The 22,452-nt window shown below is 38.3% G+C and overlaps 1 protein-coding gene across 1 annotated transcript in view; it reads left to right on the forward strand.

The window, feature by feature from the left end:
* The first annotated feature begins 2,306 nt into the window (after positions 1-2,306).
* The window catches only part of FIGN (fidgetin, microtubule severing factor), a 125,446-nt gene continuing 105,300 nt past the window's right edge, over positions 2,307-22,452 (forward strand). Inside the window, exons 1-2 of the mRNA XM_080799255.1 lie at positions 2,307-2,472; positions 3,247-3,416. Of these exons, the coding sequence (XP_080655381.1) occupies positions 3,392-3,416 (25 nt within the window). The 5' untranslated portion in view covers positions 2,307-2,472; positions 3,247-3,391. The remainder of the gene's footprint in view (positions 2,473-3,246; positions 3,417-22,452) is intronic.

Here is a 22,452-nt window from a genome sequence, read left to right on the forward strand (position 1 = left end):
AATTATAAGTTCTTCACAGTTGTTGTTTTTTAATTCATCTGTATGCAATCCAACAGTGACCCATAGATATTTTTCCACACTTATTTCTTTGTGGTGAAATCCAATGGGCAACTTCTCATAATATCATTTTCAAAGCTATCTTGTAAAACATAACTAAAGGGGCTCCAGTGTTCTCTGTTACATCAGAATAAAGTTCTTCTGTTTTATTTTGAAGCCTGGTTTAAAAAAATGCACAGAAAGGTCAAATCCATTCCACATAGAAATCTCATTCTTTAGAAATATTTGGTAAGATCTTGAATCACTTTGTTTTGTCTTTTAAATTCTGTCATCTGCCTAGATTTAACTAAAATAATTTTTCTTTCTCATTGTGTTAGCTAAATGCATCTGTTCAATGGCTATCCATTCACAGGTAAGAAAATCATGAAAGGAGAATGAAATTAATTTCAAAGTATATATGTGGGATCTTTTAAAAGCTGCATTTCATCATCTGGAGAGCTGCAATTTAGTCTATTAAATCTATAGCAGAGAAGCAGGGGGAAATGCTTCCGTTATGAGGAGGGTCAGTCCTAAACAAGTCTATTTTCGTTCCCAACCTTCAAAGGTAACATTCTCAGCTTCATGGGCTCCTGGTGGAATATATAATTTGCATCTTTCATTCTTAGCTTAGTTGAAATGGAGCGGACTGGATGTCCACCAGGCCAAAGTATAAACTTACCATTTATCTATTAAAGTCATATTTAATGAAAACGAAGAGAAATTTATTACCTCACTCACTCTCTTGCTCATTACAATTCCTAAAGAACTTTGCCGGGCACATTATCTCGTAGACATCATGATCAAATGTTATTGTTTGCTTTATTATCTCAGTTGGATGGTTGGCTAGTCTAGAATGAAATAGGTTGAAGGCAATCCTCGCAGCCTAGAAGTCTGAATGAGGTTCCCATTCAAATGATCCTGGTTGTTTGGGGGTGGGGCGGGGTGATTAGTAAACCAACTGAGCTTACACTGCATAGTAAGCGTCTGGATGCAGCACATTTACATCTAACAAGAGACCCCAGAAAACGTGTGTGTGTTTCTTAAACCTTATGTTCCGAACAAAAGGCTATCTCAGCAACAGACAATCAGCACTGCATTGCTCCCTGGGATGCGAGCAACACACTCAACTGCACATTTCATTCTTCCTCAGCTCCCAGCACCACAAAGCCCCTACTCTCTTCCCACTCCTGGGTCCCCGGCTTGCTCCATAGAAGGGGGTTGGGAAAGCATGAGGCTAACGTCTATGCTGGCACACCAGCAGCCCGCACCGGGGGCCCCCAGGCGCTGCTTTCCCCGGCCCAAGCCGCCTGGGGGAGGTAGGGAGGGGAACCAGGGAAGCGCGAGAGTGGACCGCACACCTAGACACTTATGATTTTATTTATTCACAAGGAGGCGGGGGAGGCGAACCGGCTTAATTTGGATTTCCCCCCCGAAGTTGCCTCTTCTTAGCAGATAAAGTCATTTTCTGGCTGGTGCTGGGGGCCCAGGGGAGAGTACGGGTGAGGTCCTGGCTTCTCGGGGCCAGATCCTGTCCTGTGTGCGGAGTCTTGGGGGGTGGGGAAGGGTGGACTGGCCGCAGCTGTCGAGAGGGCCGGGAGCCCGCAGGGAGGGGCCCGCGGGCGCGAGAGCCGCGCAGCCCTGTCCCGGGCCCTCCCAGGCTGGCTGGGGCGCGCAGGGGCCGGCTGGTCACGCGTGGGAAAGAAAGGCCCCTTCCCTTCCCCCTACCAATCCCCCCCTCCACCCCAAGGCATTGCTCCCCTTTCCCCAGGCTGGGCGGCCCGGGAGTGAGGGCAGGGAGAGCTCCGGGTCCCCGCGCGCGTAATCATGACCTCGGGGCCCCCTCCGGGCTGCGTGAGCGCGTCGGCAAGGCTGGGCGGCCGCCGCGGCCCCGGCCGTGTAACATGACCCGAGCGGCTGGCCGGCCAGCGCGGCGCGGCCATTGAGCCCTCCCTGCCCATGAATCTCTGGCGCGTCTCTCGCTCGCTCGCCCGCTCGCCTCCCGCCTCCCTTTCTCCCCCTCCAGCTCCGCGGGCTCCGTGCGTCTCTCCCTCTCCCTCCCGGTCCTCCCGCTGCCCGTCTCTCTCCACTGCCCGCCTCTCGCCACTGCCTCCCGTCTTCTCTCCCTCTCCGCAGCCTCCGTCTCTTTCTCCCTCTCTCCTTTGAAAACTGATCTTTGGCTCTTAGTGTGAAAGTGATTTGAATTTGGCTCGGCGGCGCTCTGCGCCTGCGCCCAGCCTCTGGCATGCTGGCTCCTTCCAAGCAGCTGTTTTGGGTTTGAAATTCCAACATGGCAGAGGCTGCAGTCCGTCTTCCCTTCAAAAACTTGGAATGATTTCAAATCATAGGCACCTTCACTTAACCCTAGCTTCCATTCATCAGCAAACACGTCGGATCGATGCTACGCTAACCTATCGGGTTTTCGCTCCGCGCGTTCAGGTAAGAGGAGCTTCGTAGTTTTCTACCATCTGTTTAAATTTGTTTTTGTTTTTATTTGTTTTATTTTTTAAGAATATAAATAAATCCAAGACCCGTAATAAAAAGAGATCTTCCAGTAGTGCCGTAAACATTAAATTTAATTTGCATTCGCTTCTATTCTGTACGCCAACCTGCTGTCTAATTTCTCTGTACAAAGTAGCCCTGAAACATTATAATGCATATTTTTGCTGCTTAATCATTGTAACAATAGTATTGGATTAATAGTTCGCGATAGCAAGAATCTCGTTTTCCGCTATATTGAGCTTACTTATTACTATCTTTTTACTTCAAAAATAAAAAATAAGAAAGCGGAGCCATAGGGTGGGGCTAGACTTTCTTCGGGAACTAACTTCTAAGTAAATAAGAAGTGTAAATAAGAATCTTGCACACACAAAAAGTTGAGGTTAAATTACAGTCTCGTGGCTGGGGGAATGTGAAAATGTCAGAAGATCGGTTGCAGAAAAATGTAAGCACATCATCTTGGAGGGGGTACAGCGTGGTGGGCGTATTGTTGGCAAGGAACGGGAGAGAAAGATGTATAATTTAATGGTATATACAATCCACTGATCCTATTACCGTCCTCCCCGGAGCTCTTGTTAGTTTCAATGGGAGTGAGTGAAATTGACATGGACTTGCATTCCTGGTCATGTGCTTTTTTTTCCTTTCTTTCTTCTCCTGTGATCTGAGATCCCCTTTTTGTTGATGTTGCTTTCCCCCTTAATTATATGCATGTAGGTTAAATGAATACCTGACGAAAGGGCCCACGTTTCAAGGCAGTGACATTTGATAGCTGAGAGGAAAAGTGGCTTTAATGAAAAGCAACCTTTGGAATTCCTGCTTGTGAGAAATCCAATTCAGCTTTTTGTGCTGCCAGCAAGAAATGATCAGTAGCACCAGTGTTTATGGTATGTCAGTTTTGGAATTTACTTCCTTTGCATCTAAATAGGAAAGACAAATTAAATAGCATGATAAAAACCATTGAAGACTCTCCTTGGGAAGCAGACGCTTATGATACAGAATTCCTTTAAATATATATATGTATATTTTAATCTGTCTAAATGCTTGTTTGCTTTTGCTATCACTTGTTTATATTTCAGTTTTGATGAATAGATTACTGGAGTCCACTTTTATCTGTTTTAGCGGCAATCCCAAAGTTGCATGTTACTAGTAATGCACTATATAACCACTGAAGTCAAATGGTATGTAAATTAGTTAAACTCAGTGTGGGGTTTTTTGGGGAGGAGGCTGGGTGGAGAGGGGAGAGGGCGGGAGTGTGGGGAAAGACTGCTTACTAATGAAAGTATATATATATGTATGTACACACACAAAACTGGATGAAATTTTTTTTTTCTCAACCTATTAATGTAATTTGTCTGCTCTCTGGATGATTACACTTTGTGGAGTAATCAGTTCTTCTGAGTGTGTTTTTTTTTGGGTGAGTGAGCGAAGGGATGTCTTTTACATAAAAATAAAAATATATATATTTTGATTGCTTTAAGTCTTTAATGCCTTTTAAGAAACAGTGGTAGTTTTTTTTTTCCTTGCCATTCACTTGTCTGCCTGTCAGCGCTTTTTACTTTTAACCTGTGACAGAATTAAATAATCAAGCACTGAAATTGACTTTGTTTGAAATCGCTCTTTCCTCTTTCTTCACAAAAAAAAAAAAAAGGTCAGATAAATGGAGTGAGAGGGGGTTTTCAATAGCTCTTGTGACAGTGCCATGTGTATACTTTGTGATATTCAATTAAGACTAAGGGGGAACAACAACAAAAAGATGTTAAAAGTATTTTGCATAACCACAGGATATATCCACTTTATACTGGTTTGGGTTTTTGTTGTTGTTGTTGTTTGTGTGTGGGTTGGTTTTTTTTTTTTTTTTTTTTTTTTTTTTTTGGTTACATTCACCCTACCACCGTGCATTCACCCTGGAAAGAGAGAGAAGGAAAGGGAGAATGTGAAAGAAAGAAATAGCAGTGGGGCAAAGCTGCCAGGGGTCTGTAATGTGGCCGTGGTTACTGCTCTCTCATAACACAAATGGGAATACAAGGAAAGGCACTACAGGAGCCGTTGCGCGACACACACTTTTGGTTGGACTCTGGTGACTATTGAGCTAAACACACACTGCTCTCACACGATAGAAAAGGATTTGAATTTTGCATTTGGAACTTGTTGACTTTGAAGCGATCAATAAGAAGACTGTTTATTTTAGATGCACATAATTTGCCCTGAGAAATGTTTTAAGGAGGAGAGAGCACAGCTTTTTTTCCCCGGGAGCTGTTGGAGCGAATGGGATTGCCAGATGGGCGATTTCCCTCTGTGATGTTAAAGCTGTAATATATATTCAGAGCAGATTGGGCTGCTGCCTGTGATGAGGAGGATATTACATTTATAAATTTTAAATCGGAGCTCGGACAATGTGCTGAGAGCAGAAATTGGATGGTTTGACTGTTCACCGTATTGATACTTAAATGCGATTTCTAGGTAGTAGTAATAATAATCATTGCAATAATATGTAAAAAACACGTTGGGGTAGGCAATCATATAATTCATGACATTTAACAGCAGATTTAAGTGTGTAAATTGCCCCCTCCTCTGTCTCTGCTTACTATTAAATAATAGTCACATAATTTATTTCTCTGTGTTTAAATGCTTGTTGTGCAAATGATGGTCACTCAGGAGCCTTATCACACACTAGAATTCTGGGGAGGAAAAGTTTATATATATATATTTATATTTGTGTTCATATATATATATAAAGTAGACACTAGTGTATATGTATAAAGTAGCATTAATGGTTCCTATTCTGTAATTCTATCACTCTGATTATTTTTAGATTTTGTTTGTCTCAAACGCGTGGCCTAAAGGAACCAGAGCTACAAACCTAAAAGGCTGGAAAGTGGGCAAGTGCTCTCACTCTGGCAGCTCTGCTGTTGCAAATTAAAAGTGTGTTGTGGTCAGGAAATGAAAGCTACAATGTCTCTTTTGAACAAGTCGTTTATCAAGAGAAACATCTATCAGGGACTGCCTTGTCACATTGATTCTCTAAAAGTTGGGTCCGAGGTGGAAGCTGCTTTGATGTTTTTGATCCTAAATTTAATACAACAGAAAAAAAGCAAGGATATTATGACCAGAATAGATTAAAAAAAATGTTTCCTGGAACCAACAAGATCTATTTATTAGTACTGTACTATGTGTGAAGTTTTTTGGACATAAGAGTTGAAGGGTTGAAGAGGAAACCCTAGCCTTTATAAACTGATGGTTGTTAAATATGTATTTATAGTATGTTCAGTTATAGCTGGCTCCTTGGTTCACATGGACATTTTGAAAATAGATCGTTTGAAAGGGAAAATTATTTGGAGAGGGTGTTTTGGAACAATATGCAGGGAATCAGAGTTTTCATTCATTCAAATTTTAGAGTTGCCCTCTTCTTTCATCCCCTTAGTTCTTATATTGCTGTTTCCTCTCATCATTTTATGTGTGACATGTTAGTTTTTCTTTGGGAAAGAAACAGTTTTTCTATAAAAGCCATTTCCCCAAACATGCTTGCTCACATCCTCTTTATTGTTTATTAATTGTGCATGTGGATGGTTATCAGTGTAAACTACATGGACTCACTCAAGTCTTTTGGAATTCCAGCCTGAAAATATAGGTAGGTAACAAATAAACCATGCCATGTATTCTTGAATACGGCATATGTTGCATGCATTATTTAAATACTAAAAGGTATTGTTAAGAAAATAACCAATTAAAAAATTTTTTGTGAAAGCAGTTAAAGGCAGTCTGCTTCAGTTTGGGAGGCAAAGATAGGAGAGAAGTGTTCCTTTGAAATAGTTTCTGGATACTTGTCTTATACTGCTGTTGGCTCCTTGCTCTTTCCTATGAATCTCTCAACAACTAGGCTGAGAGACCACAAAGAGTGTGGTGGGAGTTTTGGGAAGTGTAATACTTGCTAATTAATCATGTCCGAAATGAAAGAATCATAGTAGGGTAATAAAATCTCATTGTTGTTTTCCTGGAAGAGAGTAAGACTTCTGTTTGGAAGCTGTATGTGTGAGTTGACTTGCTTTTTCTCTTCTCTTAAAAAGACAGTTTATAGGGTCTCCTTAGAATTATTTCAGGAAGCGATTTTTTGGGGAGGGGGGGACAGAATATTTTCTTTTTTCCTGACTATACTGAATCAGTGATATTCTTGAAATTATCTCTGGTATCTACTGAATGAAAACAGAGATTATTATTTTTTTTTTCTTTAGTTACGTTAAAGACTCCAGTAGCTGAGGTTCCAGTACTCCGGTTGTGGGGTTTTTTGTTTGTTTGTTTTGTTTTTTCCATAAATAGAAAATCTTTTTGTTGTTTTTATTCATGTTAGGTAGGAACTTTGAAAACCTGTTTGTAGGCAGGTACTTCTGATAGACATATAAGAGAGCAGAAATTTTATTAATTACTCTTAGATAGTATAAGAGTGTGACCACAGGGGAGAAAAGTAGTACTTCCAAGAATCGATAGAGAATATCTGTGTTATAACTTGATATTTCTAAGATTGTTTAAGGTATTAGCTACTTGAAAAGACAAATGAGTGATATCACTAGAGGTAAATTCTTTTTCTCCTTAGCTTTGCTTGTTACCTTTTAGATTTTAATATTTTGCTTAGCTCATGCATGGGGACAGATCCTGAAAGTTTATGTGTCTGCAACATTTTTTAGAATTTTCATCTCAAGGTGAAGACGGCTCTGCTAATAACTCCCTATTTTTGTCTGTGAATGTTTAGATGCCTTGAATGATTGCCTAATTAAGTAATCAGTTTTAATGGTCTGAAATCAGCAGAATTGCTAGGTGTATTTGAAACAATTGCAGGCTTTTATGATTTGTACTTTCCAGTTTGTTCTTAGAATCTTGCTTAATAGAAATGTTTGCTGTTTTGCCTTTTATCAGTATATTCTTGAGTACACATTTTACATATTTTTATAAAGTACCACATTTATTGTTGTGGGGCTAAGATTTAATCACCAGGAATTTAAACTGATTTATAAATTTTTGATTGGGAGAAATTGTTCTGTAGACATTTGTGTGAAATATTGACATATGCTACTGATCGATAAGACATGATTAATCAGCATATCTGCTTTTTTATCTCAAGTCATTGAAAAGCCAGAATAAACAAATGGCACAGAAAGCAATGCAATTTTTTTCCTTCAATTAAAAAAAATCTTATTATAATTGTCTCTTTCGTTGGGGGGCATATAAGGGCTAATGTTTCATTAAAATCAATTGAACTTAGAAATTATTTGGGGTACTTCTACAAGTCCAAAAATGATTCCGTCTTTAATTAGCTGTCTCTCTCTCTCTCTCTCTCTCACACACACACACACCATTATAGCTAAATTTTTTGTCTATGAAAAATGAACACTTTTCAAAAACTGAAAACAAATGCTTGTTTAGCAAGTGCTTTAAATCATGGTTGGAATTTGGAATTTTCTTCCTTTTCTCCTAAACGTGAGTTTGTATCATTAACTTTTTCACTAAACTTATGGTAGAAATTTCAAGCATAGCTGCTTGGACATGATTGCTGATTACTGATCTTTGGGGGTTTTTGGTCTTATCATTCAAATGGCAATTTTACTTGAAAGATGCTCCCTCCAAGAAATGCAGGTAGTGGAAATAAGGAGTGGGCAAGAATATAGTGAAAATAAATTGTACTGATAAGTTTGCAGCAAATTAAAAGCAGGTGGGTTGCTGTTTCCTTCGGGCAGCCCCACGGATGCCTGCTCAGGACTCTGCCTCAGCTCGGCACATGCGTCTGCTACCTGTTGGTGGTAGCCTTAGGAGGGAGACTGAGGCGACAGAAAAGATAGATGATCAGAAACCAACCAAACATCAGCTATCACATAGCACTTCCTGTTAATAATATTTACATATTTTATGCAACAAATCTGTTTGTTGACTTGTTACTTGAGTATTGACACTTCTTAACATTGCATATGGTGGGCTGTTGTCTCCGGGTATTAGACGCAGGAAATTCAAAGGAGAATTTCAAATCAGAAGTCTTTATGTTAAATATATGTACAAATAGCTATGTTTGCTTATATTTGAGCCACTGTGACTTTCACAGAACATTTATACTATTACTCTTCCAATTACTTTAGAAACCAATGCATCTTGAAAGTTGTACGTGTGGTTTCTTCTGTGGAGGCCCAAGGTTAAACTTTTTTTTTTTTTTTTTTTTACCCTGTGACCTAGCTTAAGTATTCATATTTTTATATGGGGAAAATCTTTCTTTTAGAAAGTATTTTTTTATAGCATTGGGACATTTGCTTCTTGTTAGACTTTTTTGTTCTCATTTTCGGTCAAGAGTGGCTTTTATAAAAAGTTTATCAGCAATATTATAGCTTACAAAAAAGATTTTCTTACTGCAGAATATATAATGTAAAATACCTGTAAAATGTTTTCTTAGTATCAAAAACAACTTTACTCAGTTCCTCTCTTGAGTTTTGATTTCTGCTGGTAATGAATGTATTTACTCCACTCCACTTGTAGATGTATTGCTGGCAAGAGAACAGAAACTGCATTTTCTTCATCCACCAAAAAAAAAAAAAGTCTTTCTTTTTTCCCAGATTCAAGTAATGTTTGCCTTATGTCAATTGGATGCTTTTTAAGCAACTGACAGTTGATTAAGTGCTATATCCATATGACGGTGAACTCATCTGAGAATGAATGACTTCTACTTTCCTGCTTTGGTTCCTGAGGAGGTATTATTCATGGAAACAGTAACCTCCAAAATAAAATTTTAAAAGTAGTGTAACGTGAAGCCATGGGTTTCCAGATGTAACTGTAAACTTTTGGCTATTCTTTTGATTTATTATCTTCACCATCAACACGCATTGTCACCTTCACCCAGGGCTGGCCACGTAATTTCTGGGGCTTGGTGCAAAAAATAAAATGTGGGGCACCTTGTTCAAAACTTATTAAAAATTCGAGACAGTGGCAGCAGAGCAGTAAACCAAACACAGGGCCCTTGTCTGGGGGACCCTGGGGGTGTGCGCAGGTCACGGGGCAATGAAGCTAGCCCTGCCTTCAGAACCCACAAACTTTTATCATTGAGGGCCTGCTGGGTGCAAGTCACTGGGTTTCCTGCTTAAGGGACTGACTCTCCCACAGTTGTTCCCTGTGCCTCTGCCCAAAGAAACACTGATGGTCACTGAGCGAGAGAATCAATGGTAAATGGACCATTAGGTATCTTCTGCTCTTTCTGCACGTGAATCGGTGTGACAGAAATATTTGCCTTTATCTCATGTTGCCCTTTGTCTGATATGTGCTCCATGTAGCCCATGAATTCCTGTACAGAGATTCTTAAAAGGAGCCCTGTGTTTTGTCATTGCTCGCAGACAGGTACGTACTTAAATATGTACTCGCAGGCTCAGAATGACTGGGGTGGATTTTAGTAAGGTGTGTGGTAAGAGCCTGGAAGTTTCTCTGTTGCTAGGTACCACCACCACCCCACCTAAGTGTCAAGTCCACGGTAAATAAGTATTTCTAAGGTAGAATCCAAAATCTTCTAGACATGTAGAAAATCCCGACCAGTCAAAAATAAAAGCACAACTCACTGAGTGCCATTCAGACACAAGGGGCCAACGCAAAAGTAATTACCTTGTTATAAGAGTAGCAGCATTGGTATTTTGACATTAGAAAGTGGCATCGTGGCTCCATAAACACATGGTGACAGCTGTGTTAAAGGGGCACAGTGACTCCTTCATGCAGGAACATTAACTGCAGTATGTTATATTCAAATTGTGAACTTGGTTTCTGAACCTGGGTTGAAATAACCCCCTTTTCCCTTGAATAATATAGTCAGCAGGTAGGACTCCTTTCTCCTTGGGCTTGAACAATTCTGTGTCCAGGGGTGGACCAAACGTTTACACTGTTGCTTCCCAAGATACTTCTCAATGAGATCAAGCATCATATTGAGATACCTAAAACTAAATTTTGAAGTCAAGCGGCCTTTTCAAATCAAAACTGAGATACGATGGAATGTCCAGCAAGTAATGGATCTGAGTGCACTTGAAGTTGTACCATTTATTTTCAAAAGGTATTTCTCACATCAGATGACTCTGCCAGGAAAGGAAATATCAAAGACCTCGGAAAAGTAACTATTCTTTTCTATAATCCAAGACTGGGGTGAGGGTGGGGGGCTTTAAAGATATTTCTGAGGAAGAAAAAAAATTGAACTTATTTTGAATGCCTTGTTAGACTTTGTGGAGAGAAATACTATATATGAGACCTTCTCAGAAGAGAAAGCTTTGCCCTGTGTAATAACAGGGCATTGCTCTCTCAGTTGATATGTGCTTTAATGAAAGGAAGCTTCAAAATAACTATTAGAACAGTGTCCCATTTAATTATAAACTCACCCTGCAGTTTAGAAATTGTTCGCCTCAAAGGCACGATAAATTTGTAATATTTTGATAGGTGGTTAGCCACCAAGCATATTTTTTTAGTGTTCCATAACCGATGTAGGAATTCTATAGTATAATTTAAATCAGAACCCTTCTTCTCCCACCTTACTCCTAGCCTTAGCTTTTCGCAATACATGTTTGGCCTTGGGAAGGATTAAACAAGGAATCTGGGTAAATCTGTGGCAATATAGTGCATTGTTATGCCCCAAATAACTGTATTATTTCCCTTTTATTCACTTTTCCCTTTCTATTTCAAATTGAAGTTAAGACCATAAACTCTTTCTCTTAGATCATATACCTGAATGATGCTAAATTATAAATCTTAATTAGGTATGACTCACTGATTTTAATCTTACAAGATAATTATTCTGAATAGGATAAAAGGTTCCCTTCAGATTGAAAGCATTTTCATTACAAACCCCATTTAAGATCAAACAAAGACCATTAAACAAACAGAATACTGTTATTCTTTTAAGCCTAAGAGTTAATACTTTTGAGTTTAAGTATGTGAATGAGGAAATAAGGACATAGGTAGAGCAGTTTTAGTGTTTGCAAACTCCAAGTGCTTTTGATAGATTTTACTGCTAGGAATTACATGGATGGAGAGGAATCTTTTAAATAAAAATTACAGTTTTGATTATCTAAATGGAATATGCTCTCGTACATGTGCATAGATACATTTCTTTGTGAAGGTATCGATGTCAGGGACATTTTGGGTATTTCTTTATGAGTAATTAGGTTAACGGGGTTAGTTAGAAAATGTATCTTTTCCTGGAAAATGAAAAATTGCATTCAAGCAAAGGTAAAAGAGTAGAACATATTCATGATTTTAAGTACTTAAAAAGATATTTTATGAGTCATTTTTAAGAATAATACCCAATATGTAACTTGTTAAGAATAATAGCCATTTTTACTTTTTAAAGCATATCTATATTAAAACTGAATTTCCCTTCATGAGTCACAAATCTGGAGTCAATTTTAGGCCCAACTTACAAAAGATAGGGGTCTAATCCCCTGCCCGGATCGCAGTATCCTATGCCAGCAGTATTGGTGCAAAATTCTTCTTTAAAGAGGGATTTTCGTTTGCATTATTCAGAAGATCAAGCCACATTTTTGAGGGGAATACTGATATGACCCAAATGGAGACTTTGGGACCCCGTTTGACCTACATCTTTGTCTGACAAACTAGAAGGAGAAAATATCACCACCTTTGGAATTTTATATACCTACATGAACAGTACTTGTTCTTTCTATGGGAGGATTTTTAATGTACTAAGAATAAGGATTCCCTAATTGGAAAAACAGGCTTTATGTAATGATAAGAGTACCAATCAACGAGTCATCAAAATGAATTTAGTTATGATGGTGGGATAGTGGCACTAAAGATTCTTACGCAGAAGTGGATGTTGAGACTGAGCTAAGTGTCTCTTGAGAAAGAAAAATCTGCACATTTGCAGGATTCCTTTTGGGATTTTTTTTTTTTTTAACATGAGCATGAAATCTTTATCAATAACATTTAAGCATTTAAAGTATTAGGAAAAAATTCTACTGTTGGAAGATATTTATTATGCCTTTGTTCTTTTAATAAGTCCTCAATGAACTCATACAATTCATTAATGGTTGTTTTGCTTGTTTGTTCTATTTTTGTGTCGTTTTATTCTGTTTTAAGATCAAAGTAAAAATACCTTAGTGGGAAACTATTTTGTACTGTTTGTCTTTAAAAGTACCTACTGAGAACACTACACAACATGTGGCATAGTTTGCTTATAACGATGGACAAAAATCCACAATTCTACCCCAATATAATTCTGTTTCTCTGGAATCTACTTTACTCTACGAAATGCCACTATTCCTGAACTTTCGTATGGTAGGTGTTGCTGATGTATCATTGTAATGCACATGTGTACCTAAACATGTATCTTTTTTGTGTTCATCTATAATTTCTAACAGCCAACTGTGCAGGCGTCCTTGTGCTGGGGTCAGGGAGAGCAAGGTTTTCTACCTGTCTTGCTATTTGCAGACGTGCTGGGAACTGTGCTGTCTCCTCAATCCTTCCGTTGCTGGGACCCAGTTTTACTCATACCCGAGTACTGTTTTGATGAGCTGGGTTTTCGTTTTGTTTTTCTTTTTGTTTTTTAGTATTTATCTGTAGAGTGGTTCTTATTTGATCATCTGGAAAATCAAATTTCACTTGAGCTGCTAGAATATGATATTTACGCCATGAGGAGGTAGTTTGAATTAATTAAGAAGATATTGAGCTGTGTAGTGGGAGGAAGTGTAACAGCATTTTTTTGGCAGGGACACCAGGGGAAAGACAACTTGTAGGAATGGGGAAGTAGTTAGAAGGAAATAAATTAGGGAAGTTGTTGAGGAGAGCAAAGGGTGATGATGCTCTTCACGTGACGGTTTCTAAAAATGATACTGGCAATTTTAAAAAATCAAATCCTAATATAATTTTGTGAGAAAACTGATTATTTATTAAGAATTAGTGAAGTGTACGGTAAATAGCATGTAGCTGTCACACTCCCCTTTTTAAAAATGACACATTCTACATCAAATCTTGAATATATGGGATTTGCGATCACACAAATTAAAAGAGCTATTGCTCCCTCTTTTCTTCTCATAATTTGAAAAAGTGTGAAAATTATACATGCCTTTCGGGATGATTCATGTTACTCTTAGACTCTTTTTTCTCCCTCAACATACTCAATTTGACTAGACCACAAGTGAGATTATAGAAGAAAAGCCATTGAGGATTAGGGTATATCTTTTTTTAAGGCTTCTTTGGAAAATAATGCATTTATTGCCACTATTAGAGTTCAAACCATTAAGGTAGATATATGATTTGATTTGATTTGCTTTGAGCAAAGTTGAATGAGAAATTTTGGGTCTACTCTGCATGCTAGCTGTACTTCAGTGTCCAAAATAAAACAAACCAAGCAACGTGCCAAAGTTACCTCAGACCAGTTAAATGGAAGTTTAGGGGTTGCCCAGTTTCTTTTAAGCTCCCCCAATGAATCGGATATAAAGTTGGGATTAAGAACCTTGTCTCTAAACCAAAACTTTATGCATTTCATGAGATCCTAAATTTTCTCTACTTGAAAATATTATTCCTGTTTGAAGACATACCGTTAGAGATACCCATTCAGAATTTAAATGTACTGATGAGGGGCACCTGGGTGGCTCAGTGGGTTAAAGCCTCTGCCTTCGAATCAGGTCGTGATCCCGGGGTCCTGGGATGGAGCCCCGCATCGGGCTCTCTGCTCAGCGGGGAGCCTGCTTTCCCCTCTCTCTCTGCCTGCCTCTCTGCCTACTTGTGATCTCTCTCTGTCAAATAAATAAATAAGATCTTTAAAAAAAAATAAAAAAAAATAAATGTACTGATGATATGTACTAGAGTTAGTTCACTATCTGGCAAAGTTCAACAGCAGTCTGTGAAGAATTTTAAGAACGTTGCCGCCACCCTAGCAGGAGTACCTCAGGAAAGTGAAAGTGGTGAAGGGAAGTGTCAGCAGAAGCCAAGACTATCGTTTTTGTGACCCTGGGCAAGTCACTCAAACTTTTTGAGCCTCTTTACTTTTTTATAGAAGGAGAGTTGATCCAATGACTATAAAGATTTTTTCCAATTCTATTTAATCCGTGACTGCTTGGTCATGGACTAGTATAAGCTTGAGTAAGTTCGTACCTTGCTGGTGGTCAGTGACTGATGAAACAGATTTTTTTGTTTCTCTTTAAGAAACTAAAGAAATTGTCTTGGAAACAATGAAGGAAGTTCAAGGACCATTTATCACTTCGTTAAACCCTTCAAGGGGGATGGTGACCATTCATTAAATATGCTTACTAATTGGTTGTAAGCAAATATGTCAGCAATTCTACTATCCTGAGAGTTGATGAGTATTAGTTAGCCAGTGCTTTTTCCCTGTAAGAGATATAAATAGACTGCCAAGCAGATTAATTTAAGCAGTAGCAGAGTTAGGGCCTTCAAATCCTTTTAAAATATGTATATAAATTACAGTTCAGTATGAAATTTGGATCTTTATCGAATGGGAAGCAATTCTATCTTTATTCTGCTTTATGTCTAGTTAGTCTTTATCCTCCTCTTTTTACTCCCTGGAATGCTCTTTTCCACCTGTTGAAATCCTACCAGGACTTTGACATCTAACTTAATGTTGCATCATCTGTGAAAACTTCCTTGAGCCACCCTAACCGGGATCCATTTCAATATCTACTTGATATTCCCTAAGCGCTGTTAAAAAAAATCTTCTTTTGATGATTTGCCATCATCTCTCCTCTACTGTAGATTGCAAGGCATTTGTGTTTCTCATTTATGAACCTGTAAACTTCTTGTGATCAGAGCACATCGAATTCATCTTTTAATTTTAATCTTCTCAACATGCCTGTACGGTGCAAGACCTATAATAGGTGTCCAATAACTATTTGGTGAATTGAATTGATAAAAGCATAGGAGACTATCACTTGGTTAATCTTTTATTAATCTTACTTAAAAAAATTGAAAGATACTTTTAAAAATATTTAAACAACAGGTATATTAAACTTGTATATTTCACTTTAAAAAGTGAAATTTCTATATTCTTCATGTAAGTTAATTACCAAGGAAAGACTTCATAATCCTGAAAAACAGTTTTATAATTAATTATATGCCTAAAAAGGAGTTTACCATCATTTATTCAGTTTTCATGTATCGGGAGAGAAGAGCATTTAAACTATTTTATAAAAATAGAACATTTTAATAATACCTTGAAAAATCTTACAGAACAAAACTGCATAGCCTGTTTTGATTATAAAGTAGTAACAAATGGCTTCAAATCTTTCTACATCTTTTTTTTCCCTTCTGTGTTTGCAGTCCAAAAAAAATGAGGCTACTGAATCATAAAATACTAGACTAGGAGACTTCCAAGTCAGCTTCTTGCCAAAATAGGGTTATTCAGCCTTGGTTGAACATAGAAAATCAGCACCTCCTGAGGCATTTCATTCTATTTTGTCTTTTCTCTGATAAATAAGCAGTGTGCGGATCTGTGCCCCAGCAGCACTTAAGAGATTTCCTTGGGACTACATGGTATTAGGGTGCTATGATGTGAGATAGCAAACTAGTTCATCTACATTTGATAGGAGACTTTCCTTGACTCTGCAGTTTGTGAATGTCTTTGGTTAACATTTTATTTAATTGGCATATTTTTCTTTTATATTTCAATAGCGTCTGACACTATTACTTTATGTTGTACTAAATACTGGGTAGTAAGCAATTTAGCAGGGGTTACACCCAATGACCTTGTCTTCTGGTGGTTCCTCTGCACTGCCAGTCAGGTTTGTGTGCTTATGAAGGGTCATTTTCTTCCTCAAAGCTGTCACTAATGTTACAACAAATGGCATTGCAAAATTTTCTAAGGTAAGCTCAATTTGATCAAAGTGTTGAAATGGTAATGAGTTAGTCAGCAGTATTTTACAAGATTTTTATTTTATATTTGTGTATTTTGAACCTAAAGATGGATGTACCAGAGAAGAGAACTCTTTCACCTTGCTTTGTGAAAGAAATCAGAAAAAAAAATAACCCCCTCCCCCAAAAGCCCCCCAAAAACAAACAAAAAATGCCAACCAAACAAAAAACCCCAAAGGATCTATTCTCATTCTTTCAGAAATACAATTTTACTAAGGCAACCTATAACTGGAAGCTCACTAGTTTTCTTTTAATTTGGGCTTTTCAGATCTGGAAAGTTCTAGATGTTATCTTACCACTTCATACTGAAATGTAGGTTGATCTCATACACTCCATATAGAAGAAGTATCTGCAGCGCTAATTGTTGAACCTGGATTATGACAAAGAAATGCCATTAAGTGAGCTACAGCGGATGAATGTTGCTTAGTTAATTGCATGAAAACACTGCATCTTCAGCAAAGAGTTTCAGTAGTACAGAAGGACAGGACATTGTAGGTAGAAAAAGAGAGATTTTGAAACGTAGCAAAAGCATTTTTGCAGTTTGACTAAAATAATATGTTTAGTTCCTTTGTTAAATCAGCTCTACTGGTGTTCTGGAAACCATTCAATAAACTAAGCAAGTTAAAATTGCTTAAATAAATTAGTTAAAATCCATGAGAGTGAGGGTAACAATTACGAACTAAAAATCCTTGCAGTGGTAGTTTTCCAAAAACCAAACTAAATCAAGGGAAGATTTAAAAGACATAGCTACATAGTTTAGGGGCGCCTGGGTGGCTCAGTTGGTTAAGTGTCTGCCTTTGGCTCAGGTCATGATCCCAGGGTACTGGGATCGAATCCCACATCTGGCTCCTTGCTCAGTGGGGAGCCTGCTTCTCCCTCTCTCTCTCTCTCTGCCTCTCCCCCTGGTTGTGCACGCACACTCTCTCTCTGTCAGATAGATAGATAAATAAATAAATAAATAAATAAATAAATAAATAAATAAATAATAAAAGTAAAAAATAAAAGCCATAGCTTAAAATTCTGCCATGTTTATGTTCAGGAAGTTGTGGAGTTTTAAGCTAACTAAATAAAAATATCCATGCAGATCTTTCGTGCCTCAAATGTTAGCCTTTTTTCCTTTAGTCCTCCCAGAGGAAAACTGGGTGATTTCCCAGAGACCGTAGTAATGTAAGTTGGTAGCCACAAAATAAGAGCCTTGACTAAAAGTTGGTGGTCAATTGTTGTACTCTTTTTTTGAGCGGGGGTGTTCCTCAGAAGCTTAGTTGAAAGTTGTCATTTATTAGGCCTAGACGTGACAATCCTTGAAGAATACCAAGGAGGCTATATTTGTCCTCTTGGCTTAAATCTAAAATGAAACGTAAAATTATTTCAAGTGAGCACAGCTGTGTGTGTGTGTGTGTGTGTGTGTGTGTGTGTTTGTATTCAGTAGAGCAACTAGGAAACATGACAGCACTTACAGCTCTTTCATTCTGAGTGGCCAGTTGGTAGCTCCATTCAGACACCATCGAAGTGAGCCAATTTAAATCTCACTCCAGATTCTTAACTAAGTGGCCCAGGTCTATCCGGGAGGTGGCGCTTACTTGTCCCTTGGGGGATACTTTTGGCATGATACTCATTTGAAGATTCAGTAAACACGGTTTATGAGAAATTAGTTAAAATTGAAATTGCAATGGATAATGAAGTATAGTGTACCCTCAAATGGCTTGAATATATTTGTCATAGGTGCACGAAGAGAATTTTTTAAATGGGTTATTTTGATTAGAGTAAAAACCAATCACAAATAAGCCACTTAAAATTTGCCTTCCTGCAAGGATCATTTTCTTTGAGCGACTGACCACGCCTTCTTCCAGCCCCGTCTTTGTCCAGGGTTTGGTGTAGTCATGCACATGTCCTTGAAGAAATGTAGCATCTTTCATGAGATTTTTGTGCAAGTGAAATCAGATACCAGTTTTTATTGCAGAACCCAGCCTACAAATGTTTCTCTTTAAAGACATTTTTAATAGAAACCGTAAGGTATAAATCATTTAAGCAATTACCTGGACATTGTGGAAATGGGGCTTGGCTTGTTCTGTAGCCCCAGATGTTTCCAGATTCCAGTAATAACCCGGTCCAGATATTTACAGCTTAATTTTCTGTGCATGTGCACTTGTCCACAAATGGCTCCTATTTCCCATTTTCTGTTGGACAACTGAGCCACTTAGAGGTAAAGAAAGTGATTTCAGCTTGGGTGATGACAAACATTAATGGTTATAATAAGTTGCTTCTAGAAACTTTGATCACTTAAAAAAATGGAGAGGCTAAATCTTAGAGGATTTTATACTGAGAAATAAAATAAATTATTCAAATGGCATTTTCCTTTATGGATGGGGATGGGGTGAATAACCTCCCCTCATTCCTCAAAATTATATTTAGCTTTGATATACTGTGTGATAAAAGTGATTTTTTTTTTTTAATGCGTCTTCTGGCACTGGTTGGGTTATCACGCAGGCTGCTAGTTTTCCTTGCATTACTTACTATTCCACAGTTTTTCTTGTTCTGACTAGAAACTAAACAAATGGAAAATAATGATTGGTAACCATCTGCTGTGCAGAAATTTCACATATAGCAGTTAACTCTATTTTATAAAACAAGACCAAATGAGTGGATTACACTGTTGCAAGTAAATAGCAACATGCCGAAGAGCTTCCTTTGGACAAAGCAGGAGTACGGGCAGCCAGCATTTCATTATGGAAAGTCAGTTGGTTGGGCTGTGAGACTGGATGTGCCCAGGCATTTATGTGTGTGCTTGTGTATGTGTGTGACCATGGGCGAACAGCAAAGATGAAGAGAGTGGGTATTTCCTCTCTACCTGTTCCTTGTGTCTCCATCCTTGTCCCCGTAATTCCAATCAAGTAAGTCAGAGTATTGTAGATGCAAATAAAATTATTTAATCGCATCATCCTAGATCTCTCTATTTGCTTAAAAAAATACTGCCAAAATTCATAAAGCCACGTAGAATAAAGATGTGTGAAAATACAGGGGCTTGGAATACTGGTTTCCAAAGCTGTACAAATTACGACTTGTGGCTAGCCCAGTTAGCTTTAAATCCGTCTCTGGTCTTATCCTCTACCTGAAGAATACCTTAACTGGAAATTAGATTGAGTATATGTCCAAGAGATACTGATGGGCAACGACTATTCATATAGTCACTACTGAAATACAAATGTTGCACTAAGGGAAGACATATATGAGAATAGACAGACATAAGTGGTCACAAAGAATTTATTCAGATGGACCAGGTAAGGCCTGATTTTATAGTTGTCCATATAATCAATCAATCAATCTCTCTCTCCTTCCCCGCTCCTTGGTCTAAAATCTGTTTAATATATCAATATAGTTAGTTACTCAAAACACACATATTCTCTCCTTCCCTTATTTGATCCTGAGATTTTGCCATAGAGCAAGAAAAGTTGTTTAAAATGGGCAGTATATTGAGTTCAAAGGACCCATACAGTTCATAAATTCTCTGGTGTCTACTGGATTTTTCATCAGGGAGACTTCCAATAAAAATGATCTATTTTAGAAATAATATTGTTTAGTAGGTTGAAATGTGGTGTAATAAAATTAGACCTTCAGTCTTCTAAAGTTACTACTTAGATGGCACCCTTGGGATGGTAAAATGGCTGTATAAGCAGATGAATCAGACAGTTCCACTGATGGGTACATTTGTCAGTCTCTGTTACAGATATAATATATTCTTATATCTGTAATCCTGACACTGTTACATCCAAATGAAATCAACATGAGGTTGTCATCTTTAAGCAAATATGTTAAGTGTTGTCTTTTGTGCTTTGGATTTGAAAGAAAGGGGCCCAGGGGAGACAGCATCATGCAAATGGAACAAATCCCATTTCTTCTGAGCTGTGCTGTTTTTCCCCTCCATGGCAGCTGGCTGTGTTATCTTTGTGTGTTTCTCTGAGTGCTGACAATTCTTTCAGTGATCTAAGTTAGGGCACATTAGAAAGTGGAAGCAGCTGTCTGTCGCTATACTGAGAGACGTGTTTGCTCTACTGCAAAGATGAAGGACCATGAATCCTTGACACACTCCCCCCCCCTCCCCCCTGTACTTTCCAACATGATCAACATTCAGACGCACAGATTGTCTGCTTGGACAGTTTTTTGTTCTGACTGACAGCATCTGGCATAGACAAATTTAAAAATACATAGCATGCCATGCTTGGAATGGGAACATCCCTTCTTTATTAATCTTCTCATTTAAACCATTCATTTACATTTCAAGAAAGGTTACAGCTTGATATGGTTGAAACGTTGATTTTTAAATGAATAACCTTCTAATGAAATGTCTTGAATGAGTACCAAGCAGCTAGTGTTCATTAAAAATTACACCCGATTAACACGGCCTTGAAAGCCTGAGAGGAAAGGGATTTCTTATTGTTTTAATCCACAATGCTATCCAGTGTTGTTTACCTTTCTGGCACAAAGCGAATAGAAATGATGCCTGTACTCGCAACACTTCTGATATTGAACACAACTATGATATCACCCTTAAGCCGACAAAACACTTGGCCTTGTTTAATCAGCTTTCCTTCCCTCCGAAAACCCCCAAAGGTGTTAAGAAAAATTTTAAACATCACCAAAATATGCCTCTTTCAGGTCCCCTCTCTCTCTCCATGTCCCACCCCTCCCCCACCCCCAAAATACTATGTCTCTGTGTCCAAAGCCCAGGGGGGAGGTGGGGGGAAGGAAAGCTTATATGTTTTCAGATGGAAAAGTGGTCGCAAATGCTTTTCGATTAAACATTCCTTCTGACCCCACGTTGGAGGATATGTATTTATTTGTCGGCATTACTTTAGTAATAAAACATAACAGTGCAAAAATTGCTCTCTTTCTCTGCCTCATGTCACCTCCGACACACTCACATTTCTTATCCATTTTCAATTGTACAGCCAACCTCAGCAACATGCTTGTCTAGCATTTATGTAAAAATAATATGAAAATTGGCCCTATCAGTCCGTCTGTGGGCTTCGAGTCCAGGGTTGGGGGCGGGAGGGGAGAAGGAGAATCCTCCTTTTATTTACACATTGTAGACTTTTCCTCTCACCAAGAATTTCAGCCAGGACCACTCAGCTGCAGGTGTGGCCACAGTAGTTGTGAGAGGTGTTTGGAGGGGGGTAGTGCAGAATGATAACCGAAAAAGAAACTGTTCAAGTGCTAGGTAGTGATATGTGAAGCAAGTGTGCTGGTTAACTTGGAAAAAGAGGCTTCAGAGGGAGGTTCAATTAACAGTTGTAGGCAGAAGAGGTGATGTATTTCTTCAGCACGTGTAAGAGGTCATTTGCTTTAGGATACATTTTGACGAATTTCAGAGAGAAGTAGATGCTGAAATAAAAATGAAGACAGATTACAGCTTCATATCAAAGGTACTTTTACATTCTTGAGTATGAGAGGGGGAAATGGCACATTTTTATCCCATGGGTTATATATTATTTTTAAATGTTGCTAATTTGTGTATTGTGTACTTTTTTTTTTATTTAAACAAAATAAATCTTGGAAACTAACAATATCTTTGAATCTGGGATCAGCTTATCCCTCTATCCCACAACCCAGATCCGGGCTCTAGAAATTTAAGGTGGACATTGTTTGGTTGCTATTTTTCTTTTCCTCTCTTTTTTCCCCTCCTTCCCTTTCCTTCTTCCCTCCCTCCCTCGCTCCTTCTGTCCCTTCTTTCTTTCCTTCCTTCCTCCTTCCTTCCCTCCCTTCCCCTTTCCTTCTTTCTTTTTCTTTTTTCAGGAAGCTAATGGCAGAGAATCAAATCCGAGTAGATCTAGTTCCAGCATTTTGATTGCCAGTAAATATTTTATAATCAACATTTTAAATATAAATTACTTAGTTTGTTATTTTCCATTTTGATTTTTTTTTAATGACTAGGTTTTCAAGGTAGTGCCAATGTGCATCTGTAAGCAAACAGGGAATGGGTTAGAGAACACAATTCCCTCGTGTACAAAGCCAGGTTTAGCAGTAATGCTTTTAATCTGGACTTGT

Source organism: Martes martes, assembly GCF_963455335.1.
Source record: "Martes martes genome assembly, chromosome: 3".
Classification (NCBI taxonomy): Eukaryota; Metazoa; Chordata; class Mammalia; order Carnivora; family Mustelidae; genus Martes; species Martes martes.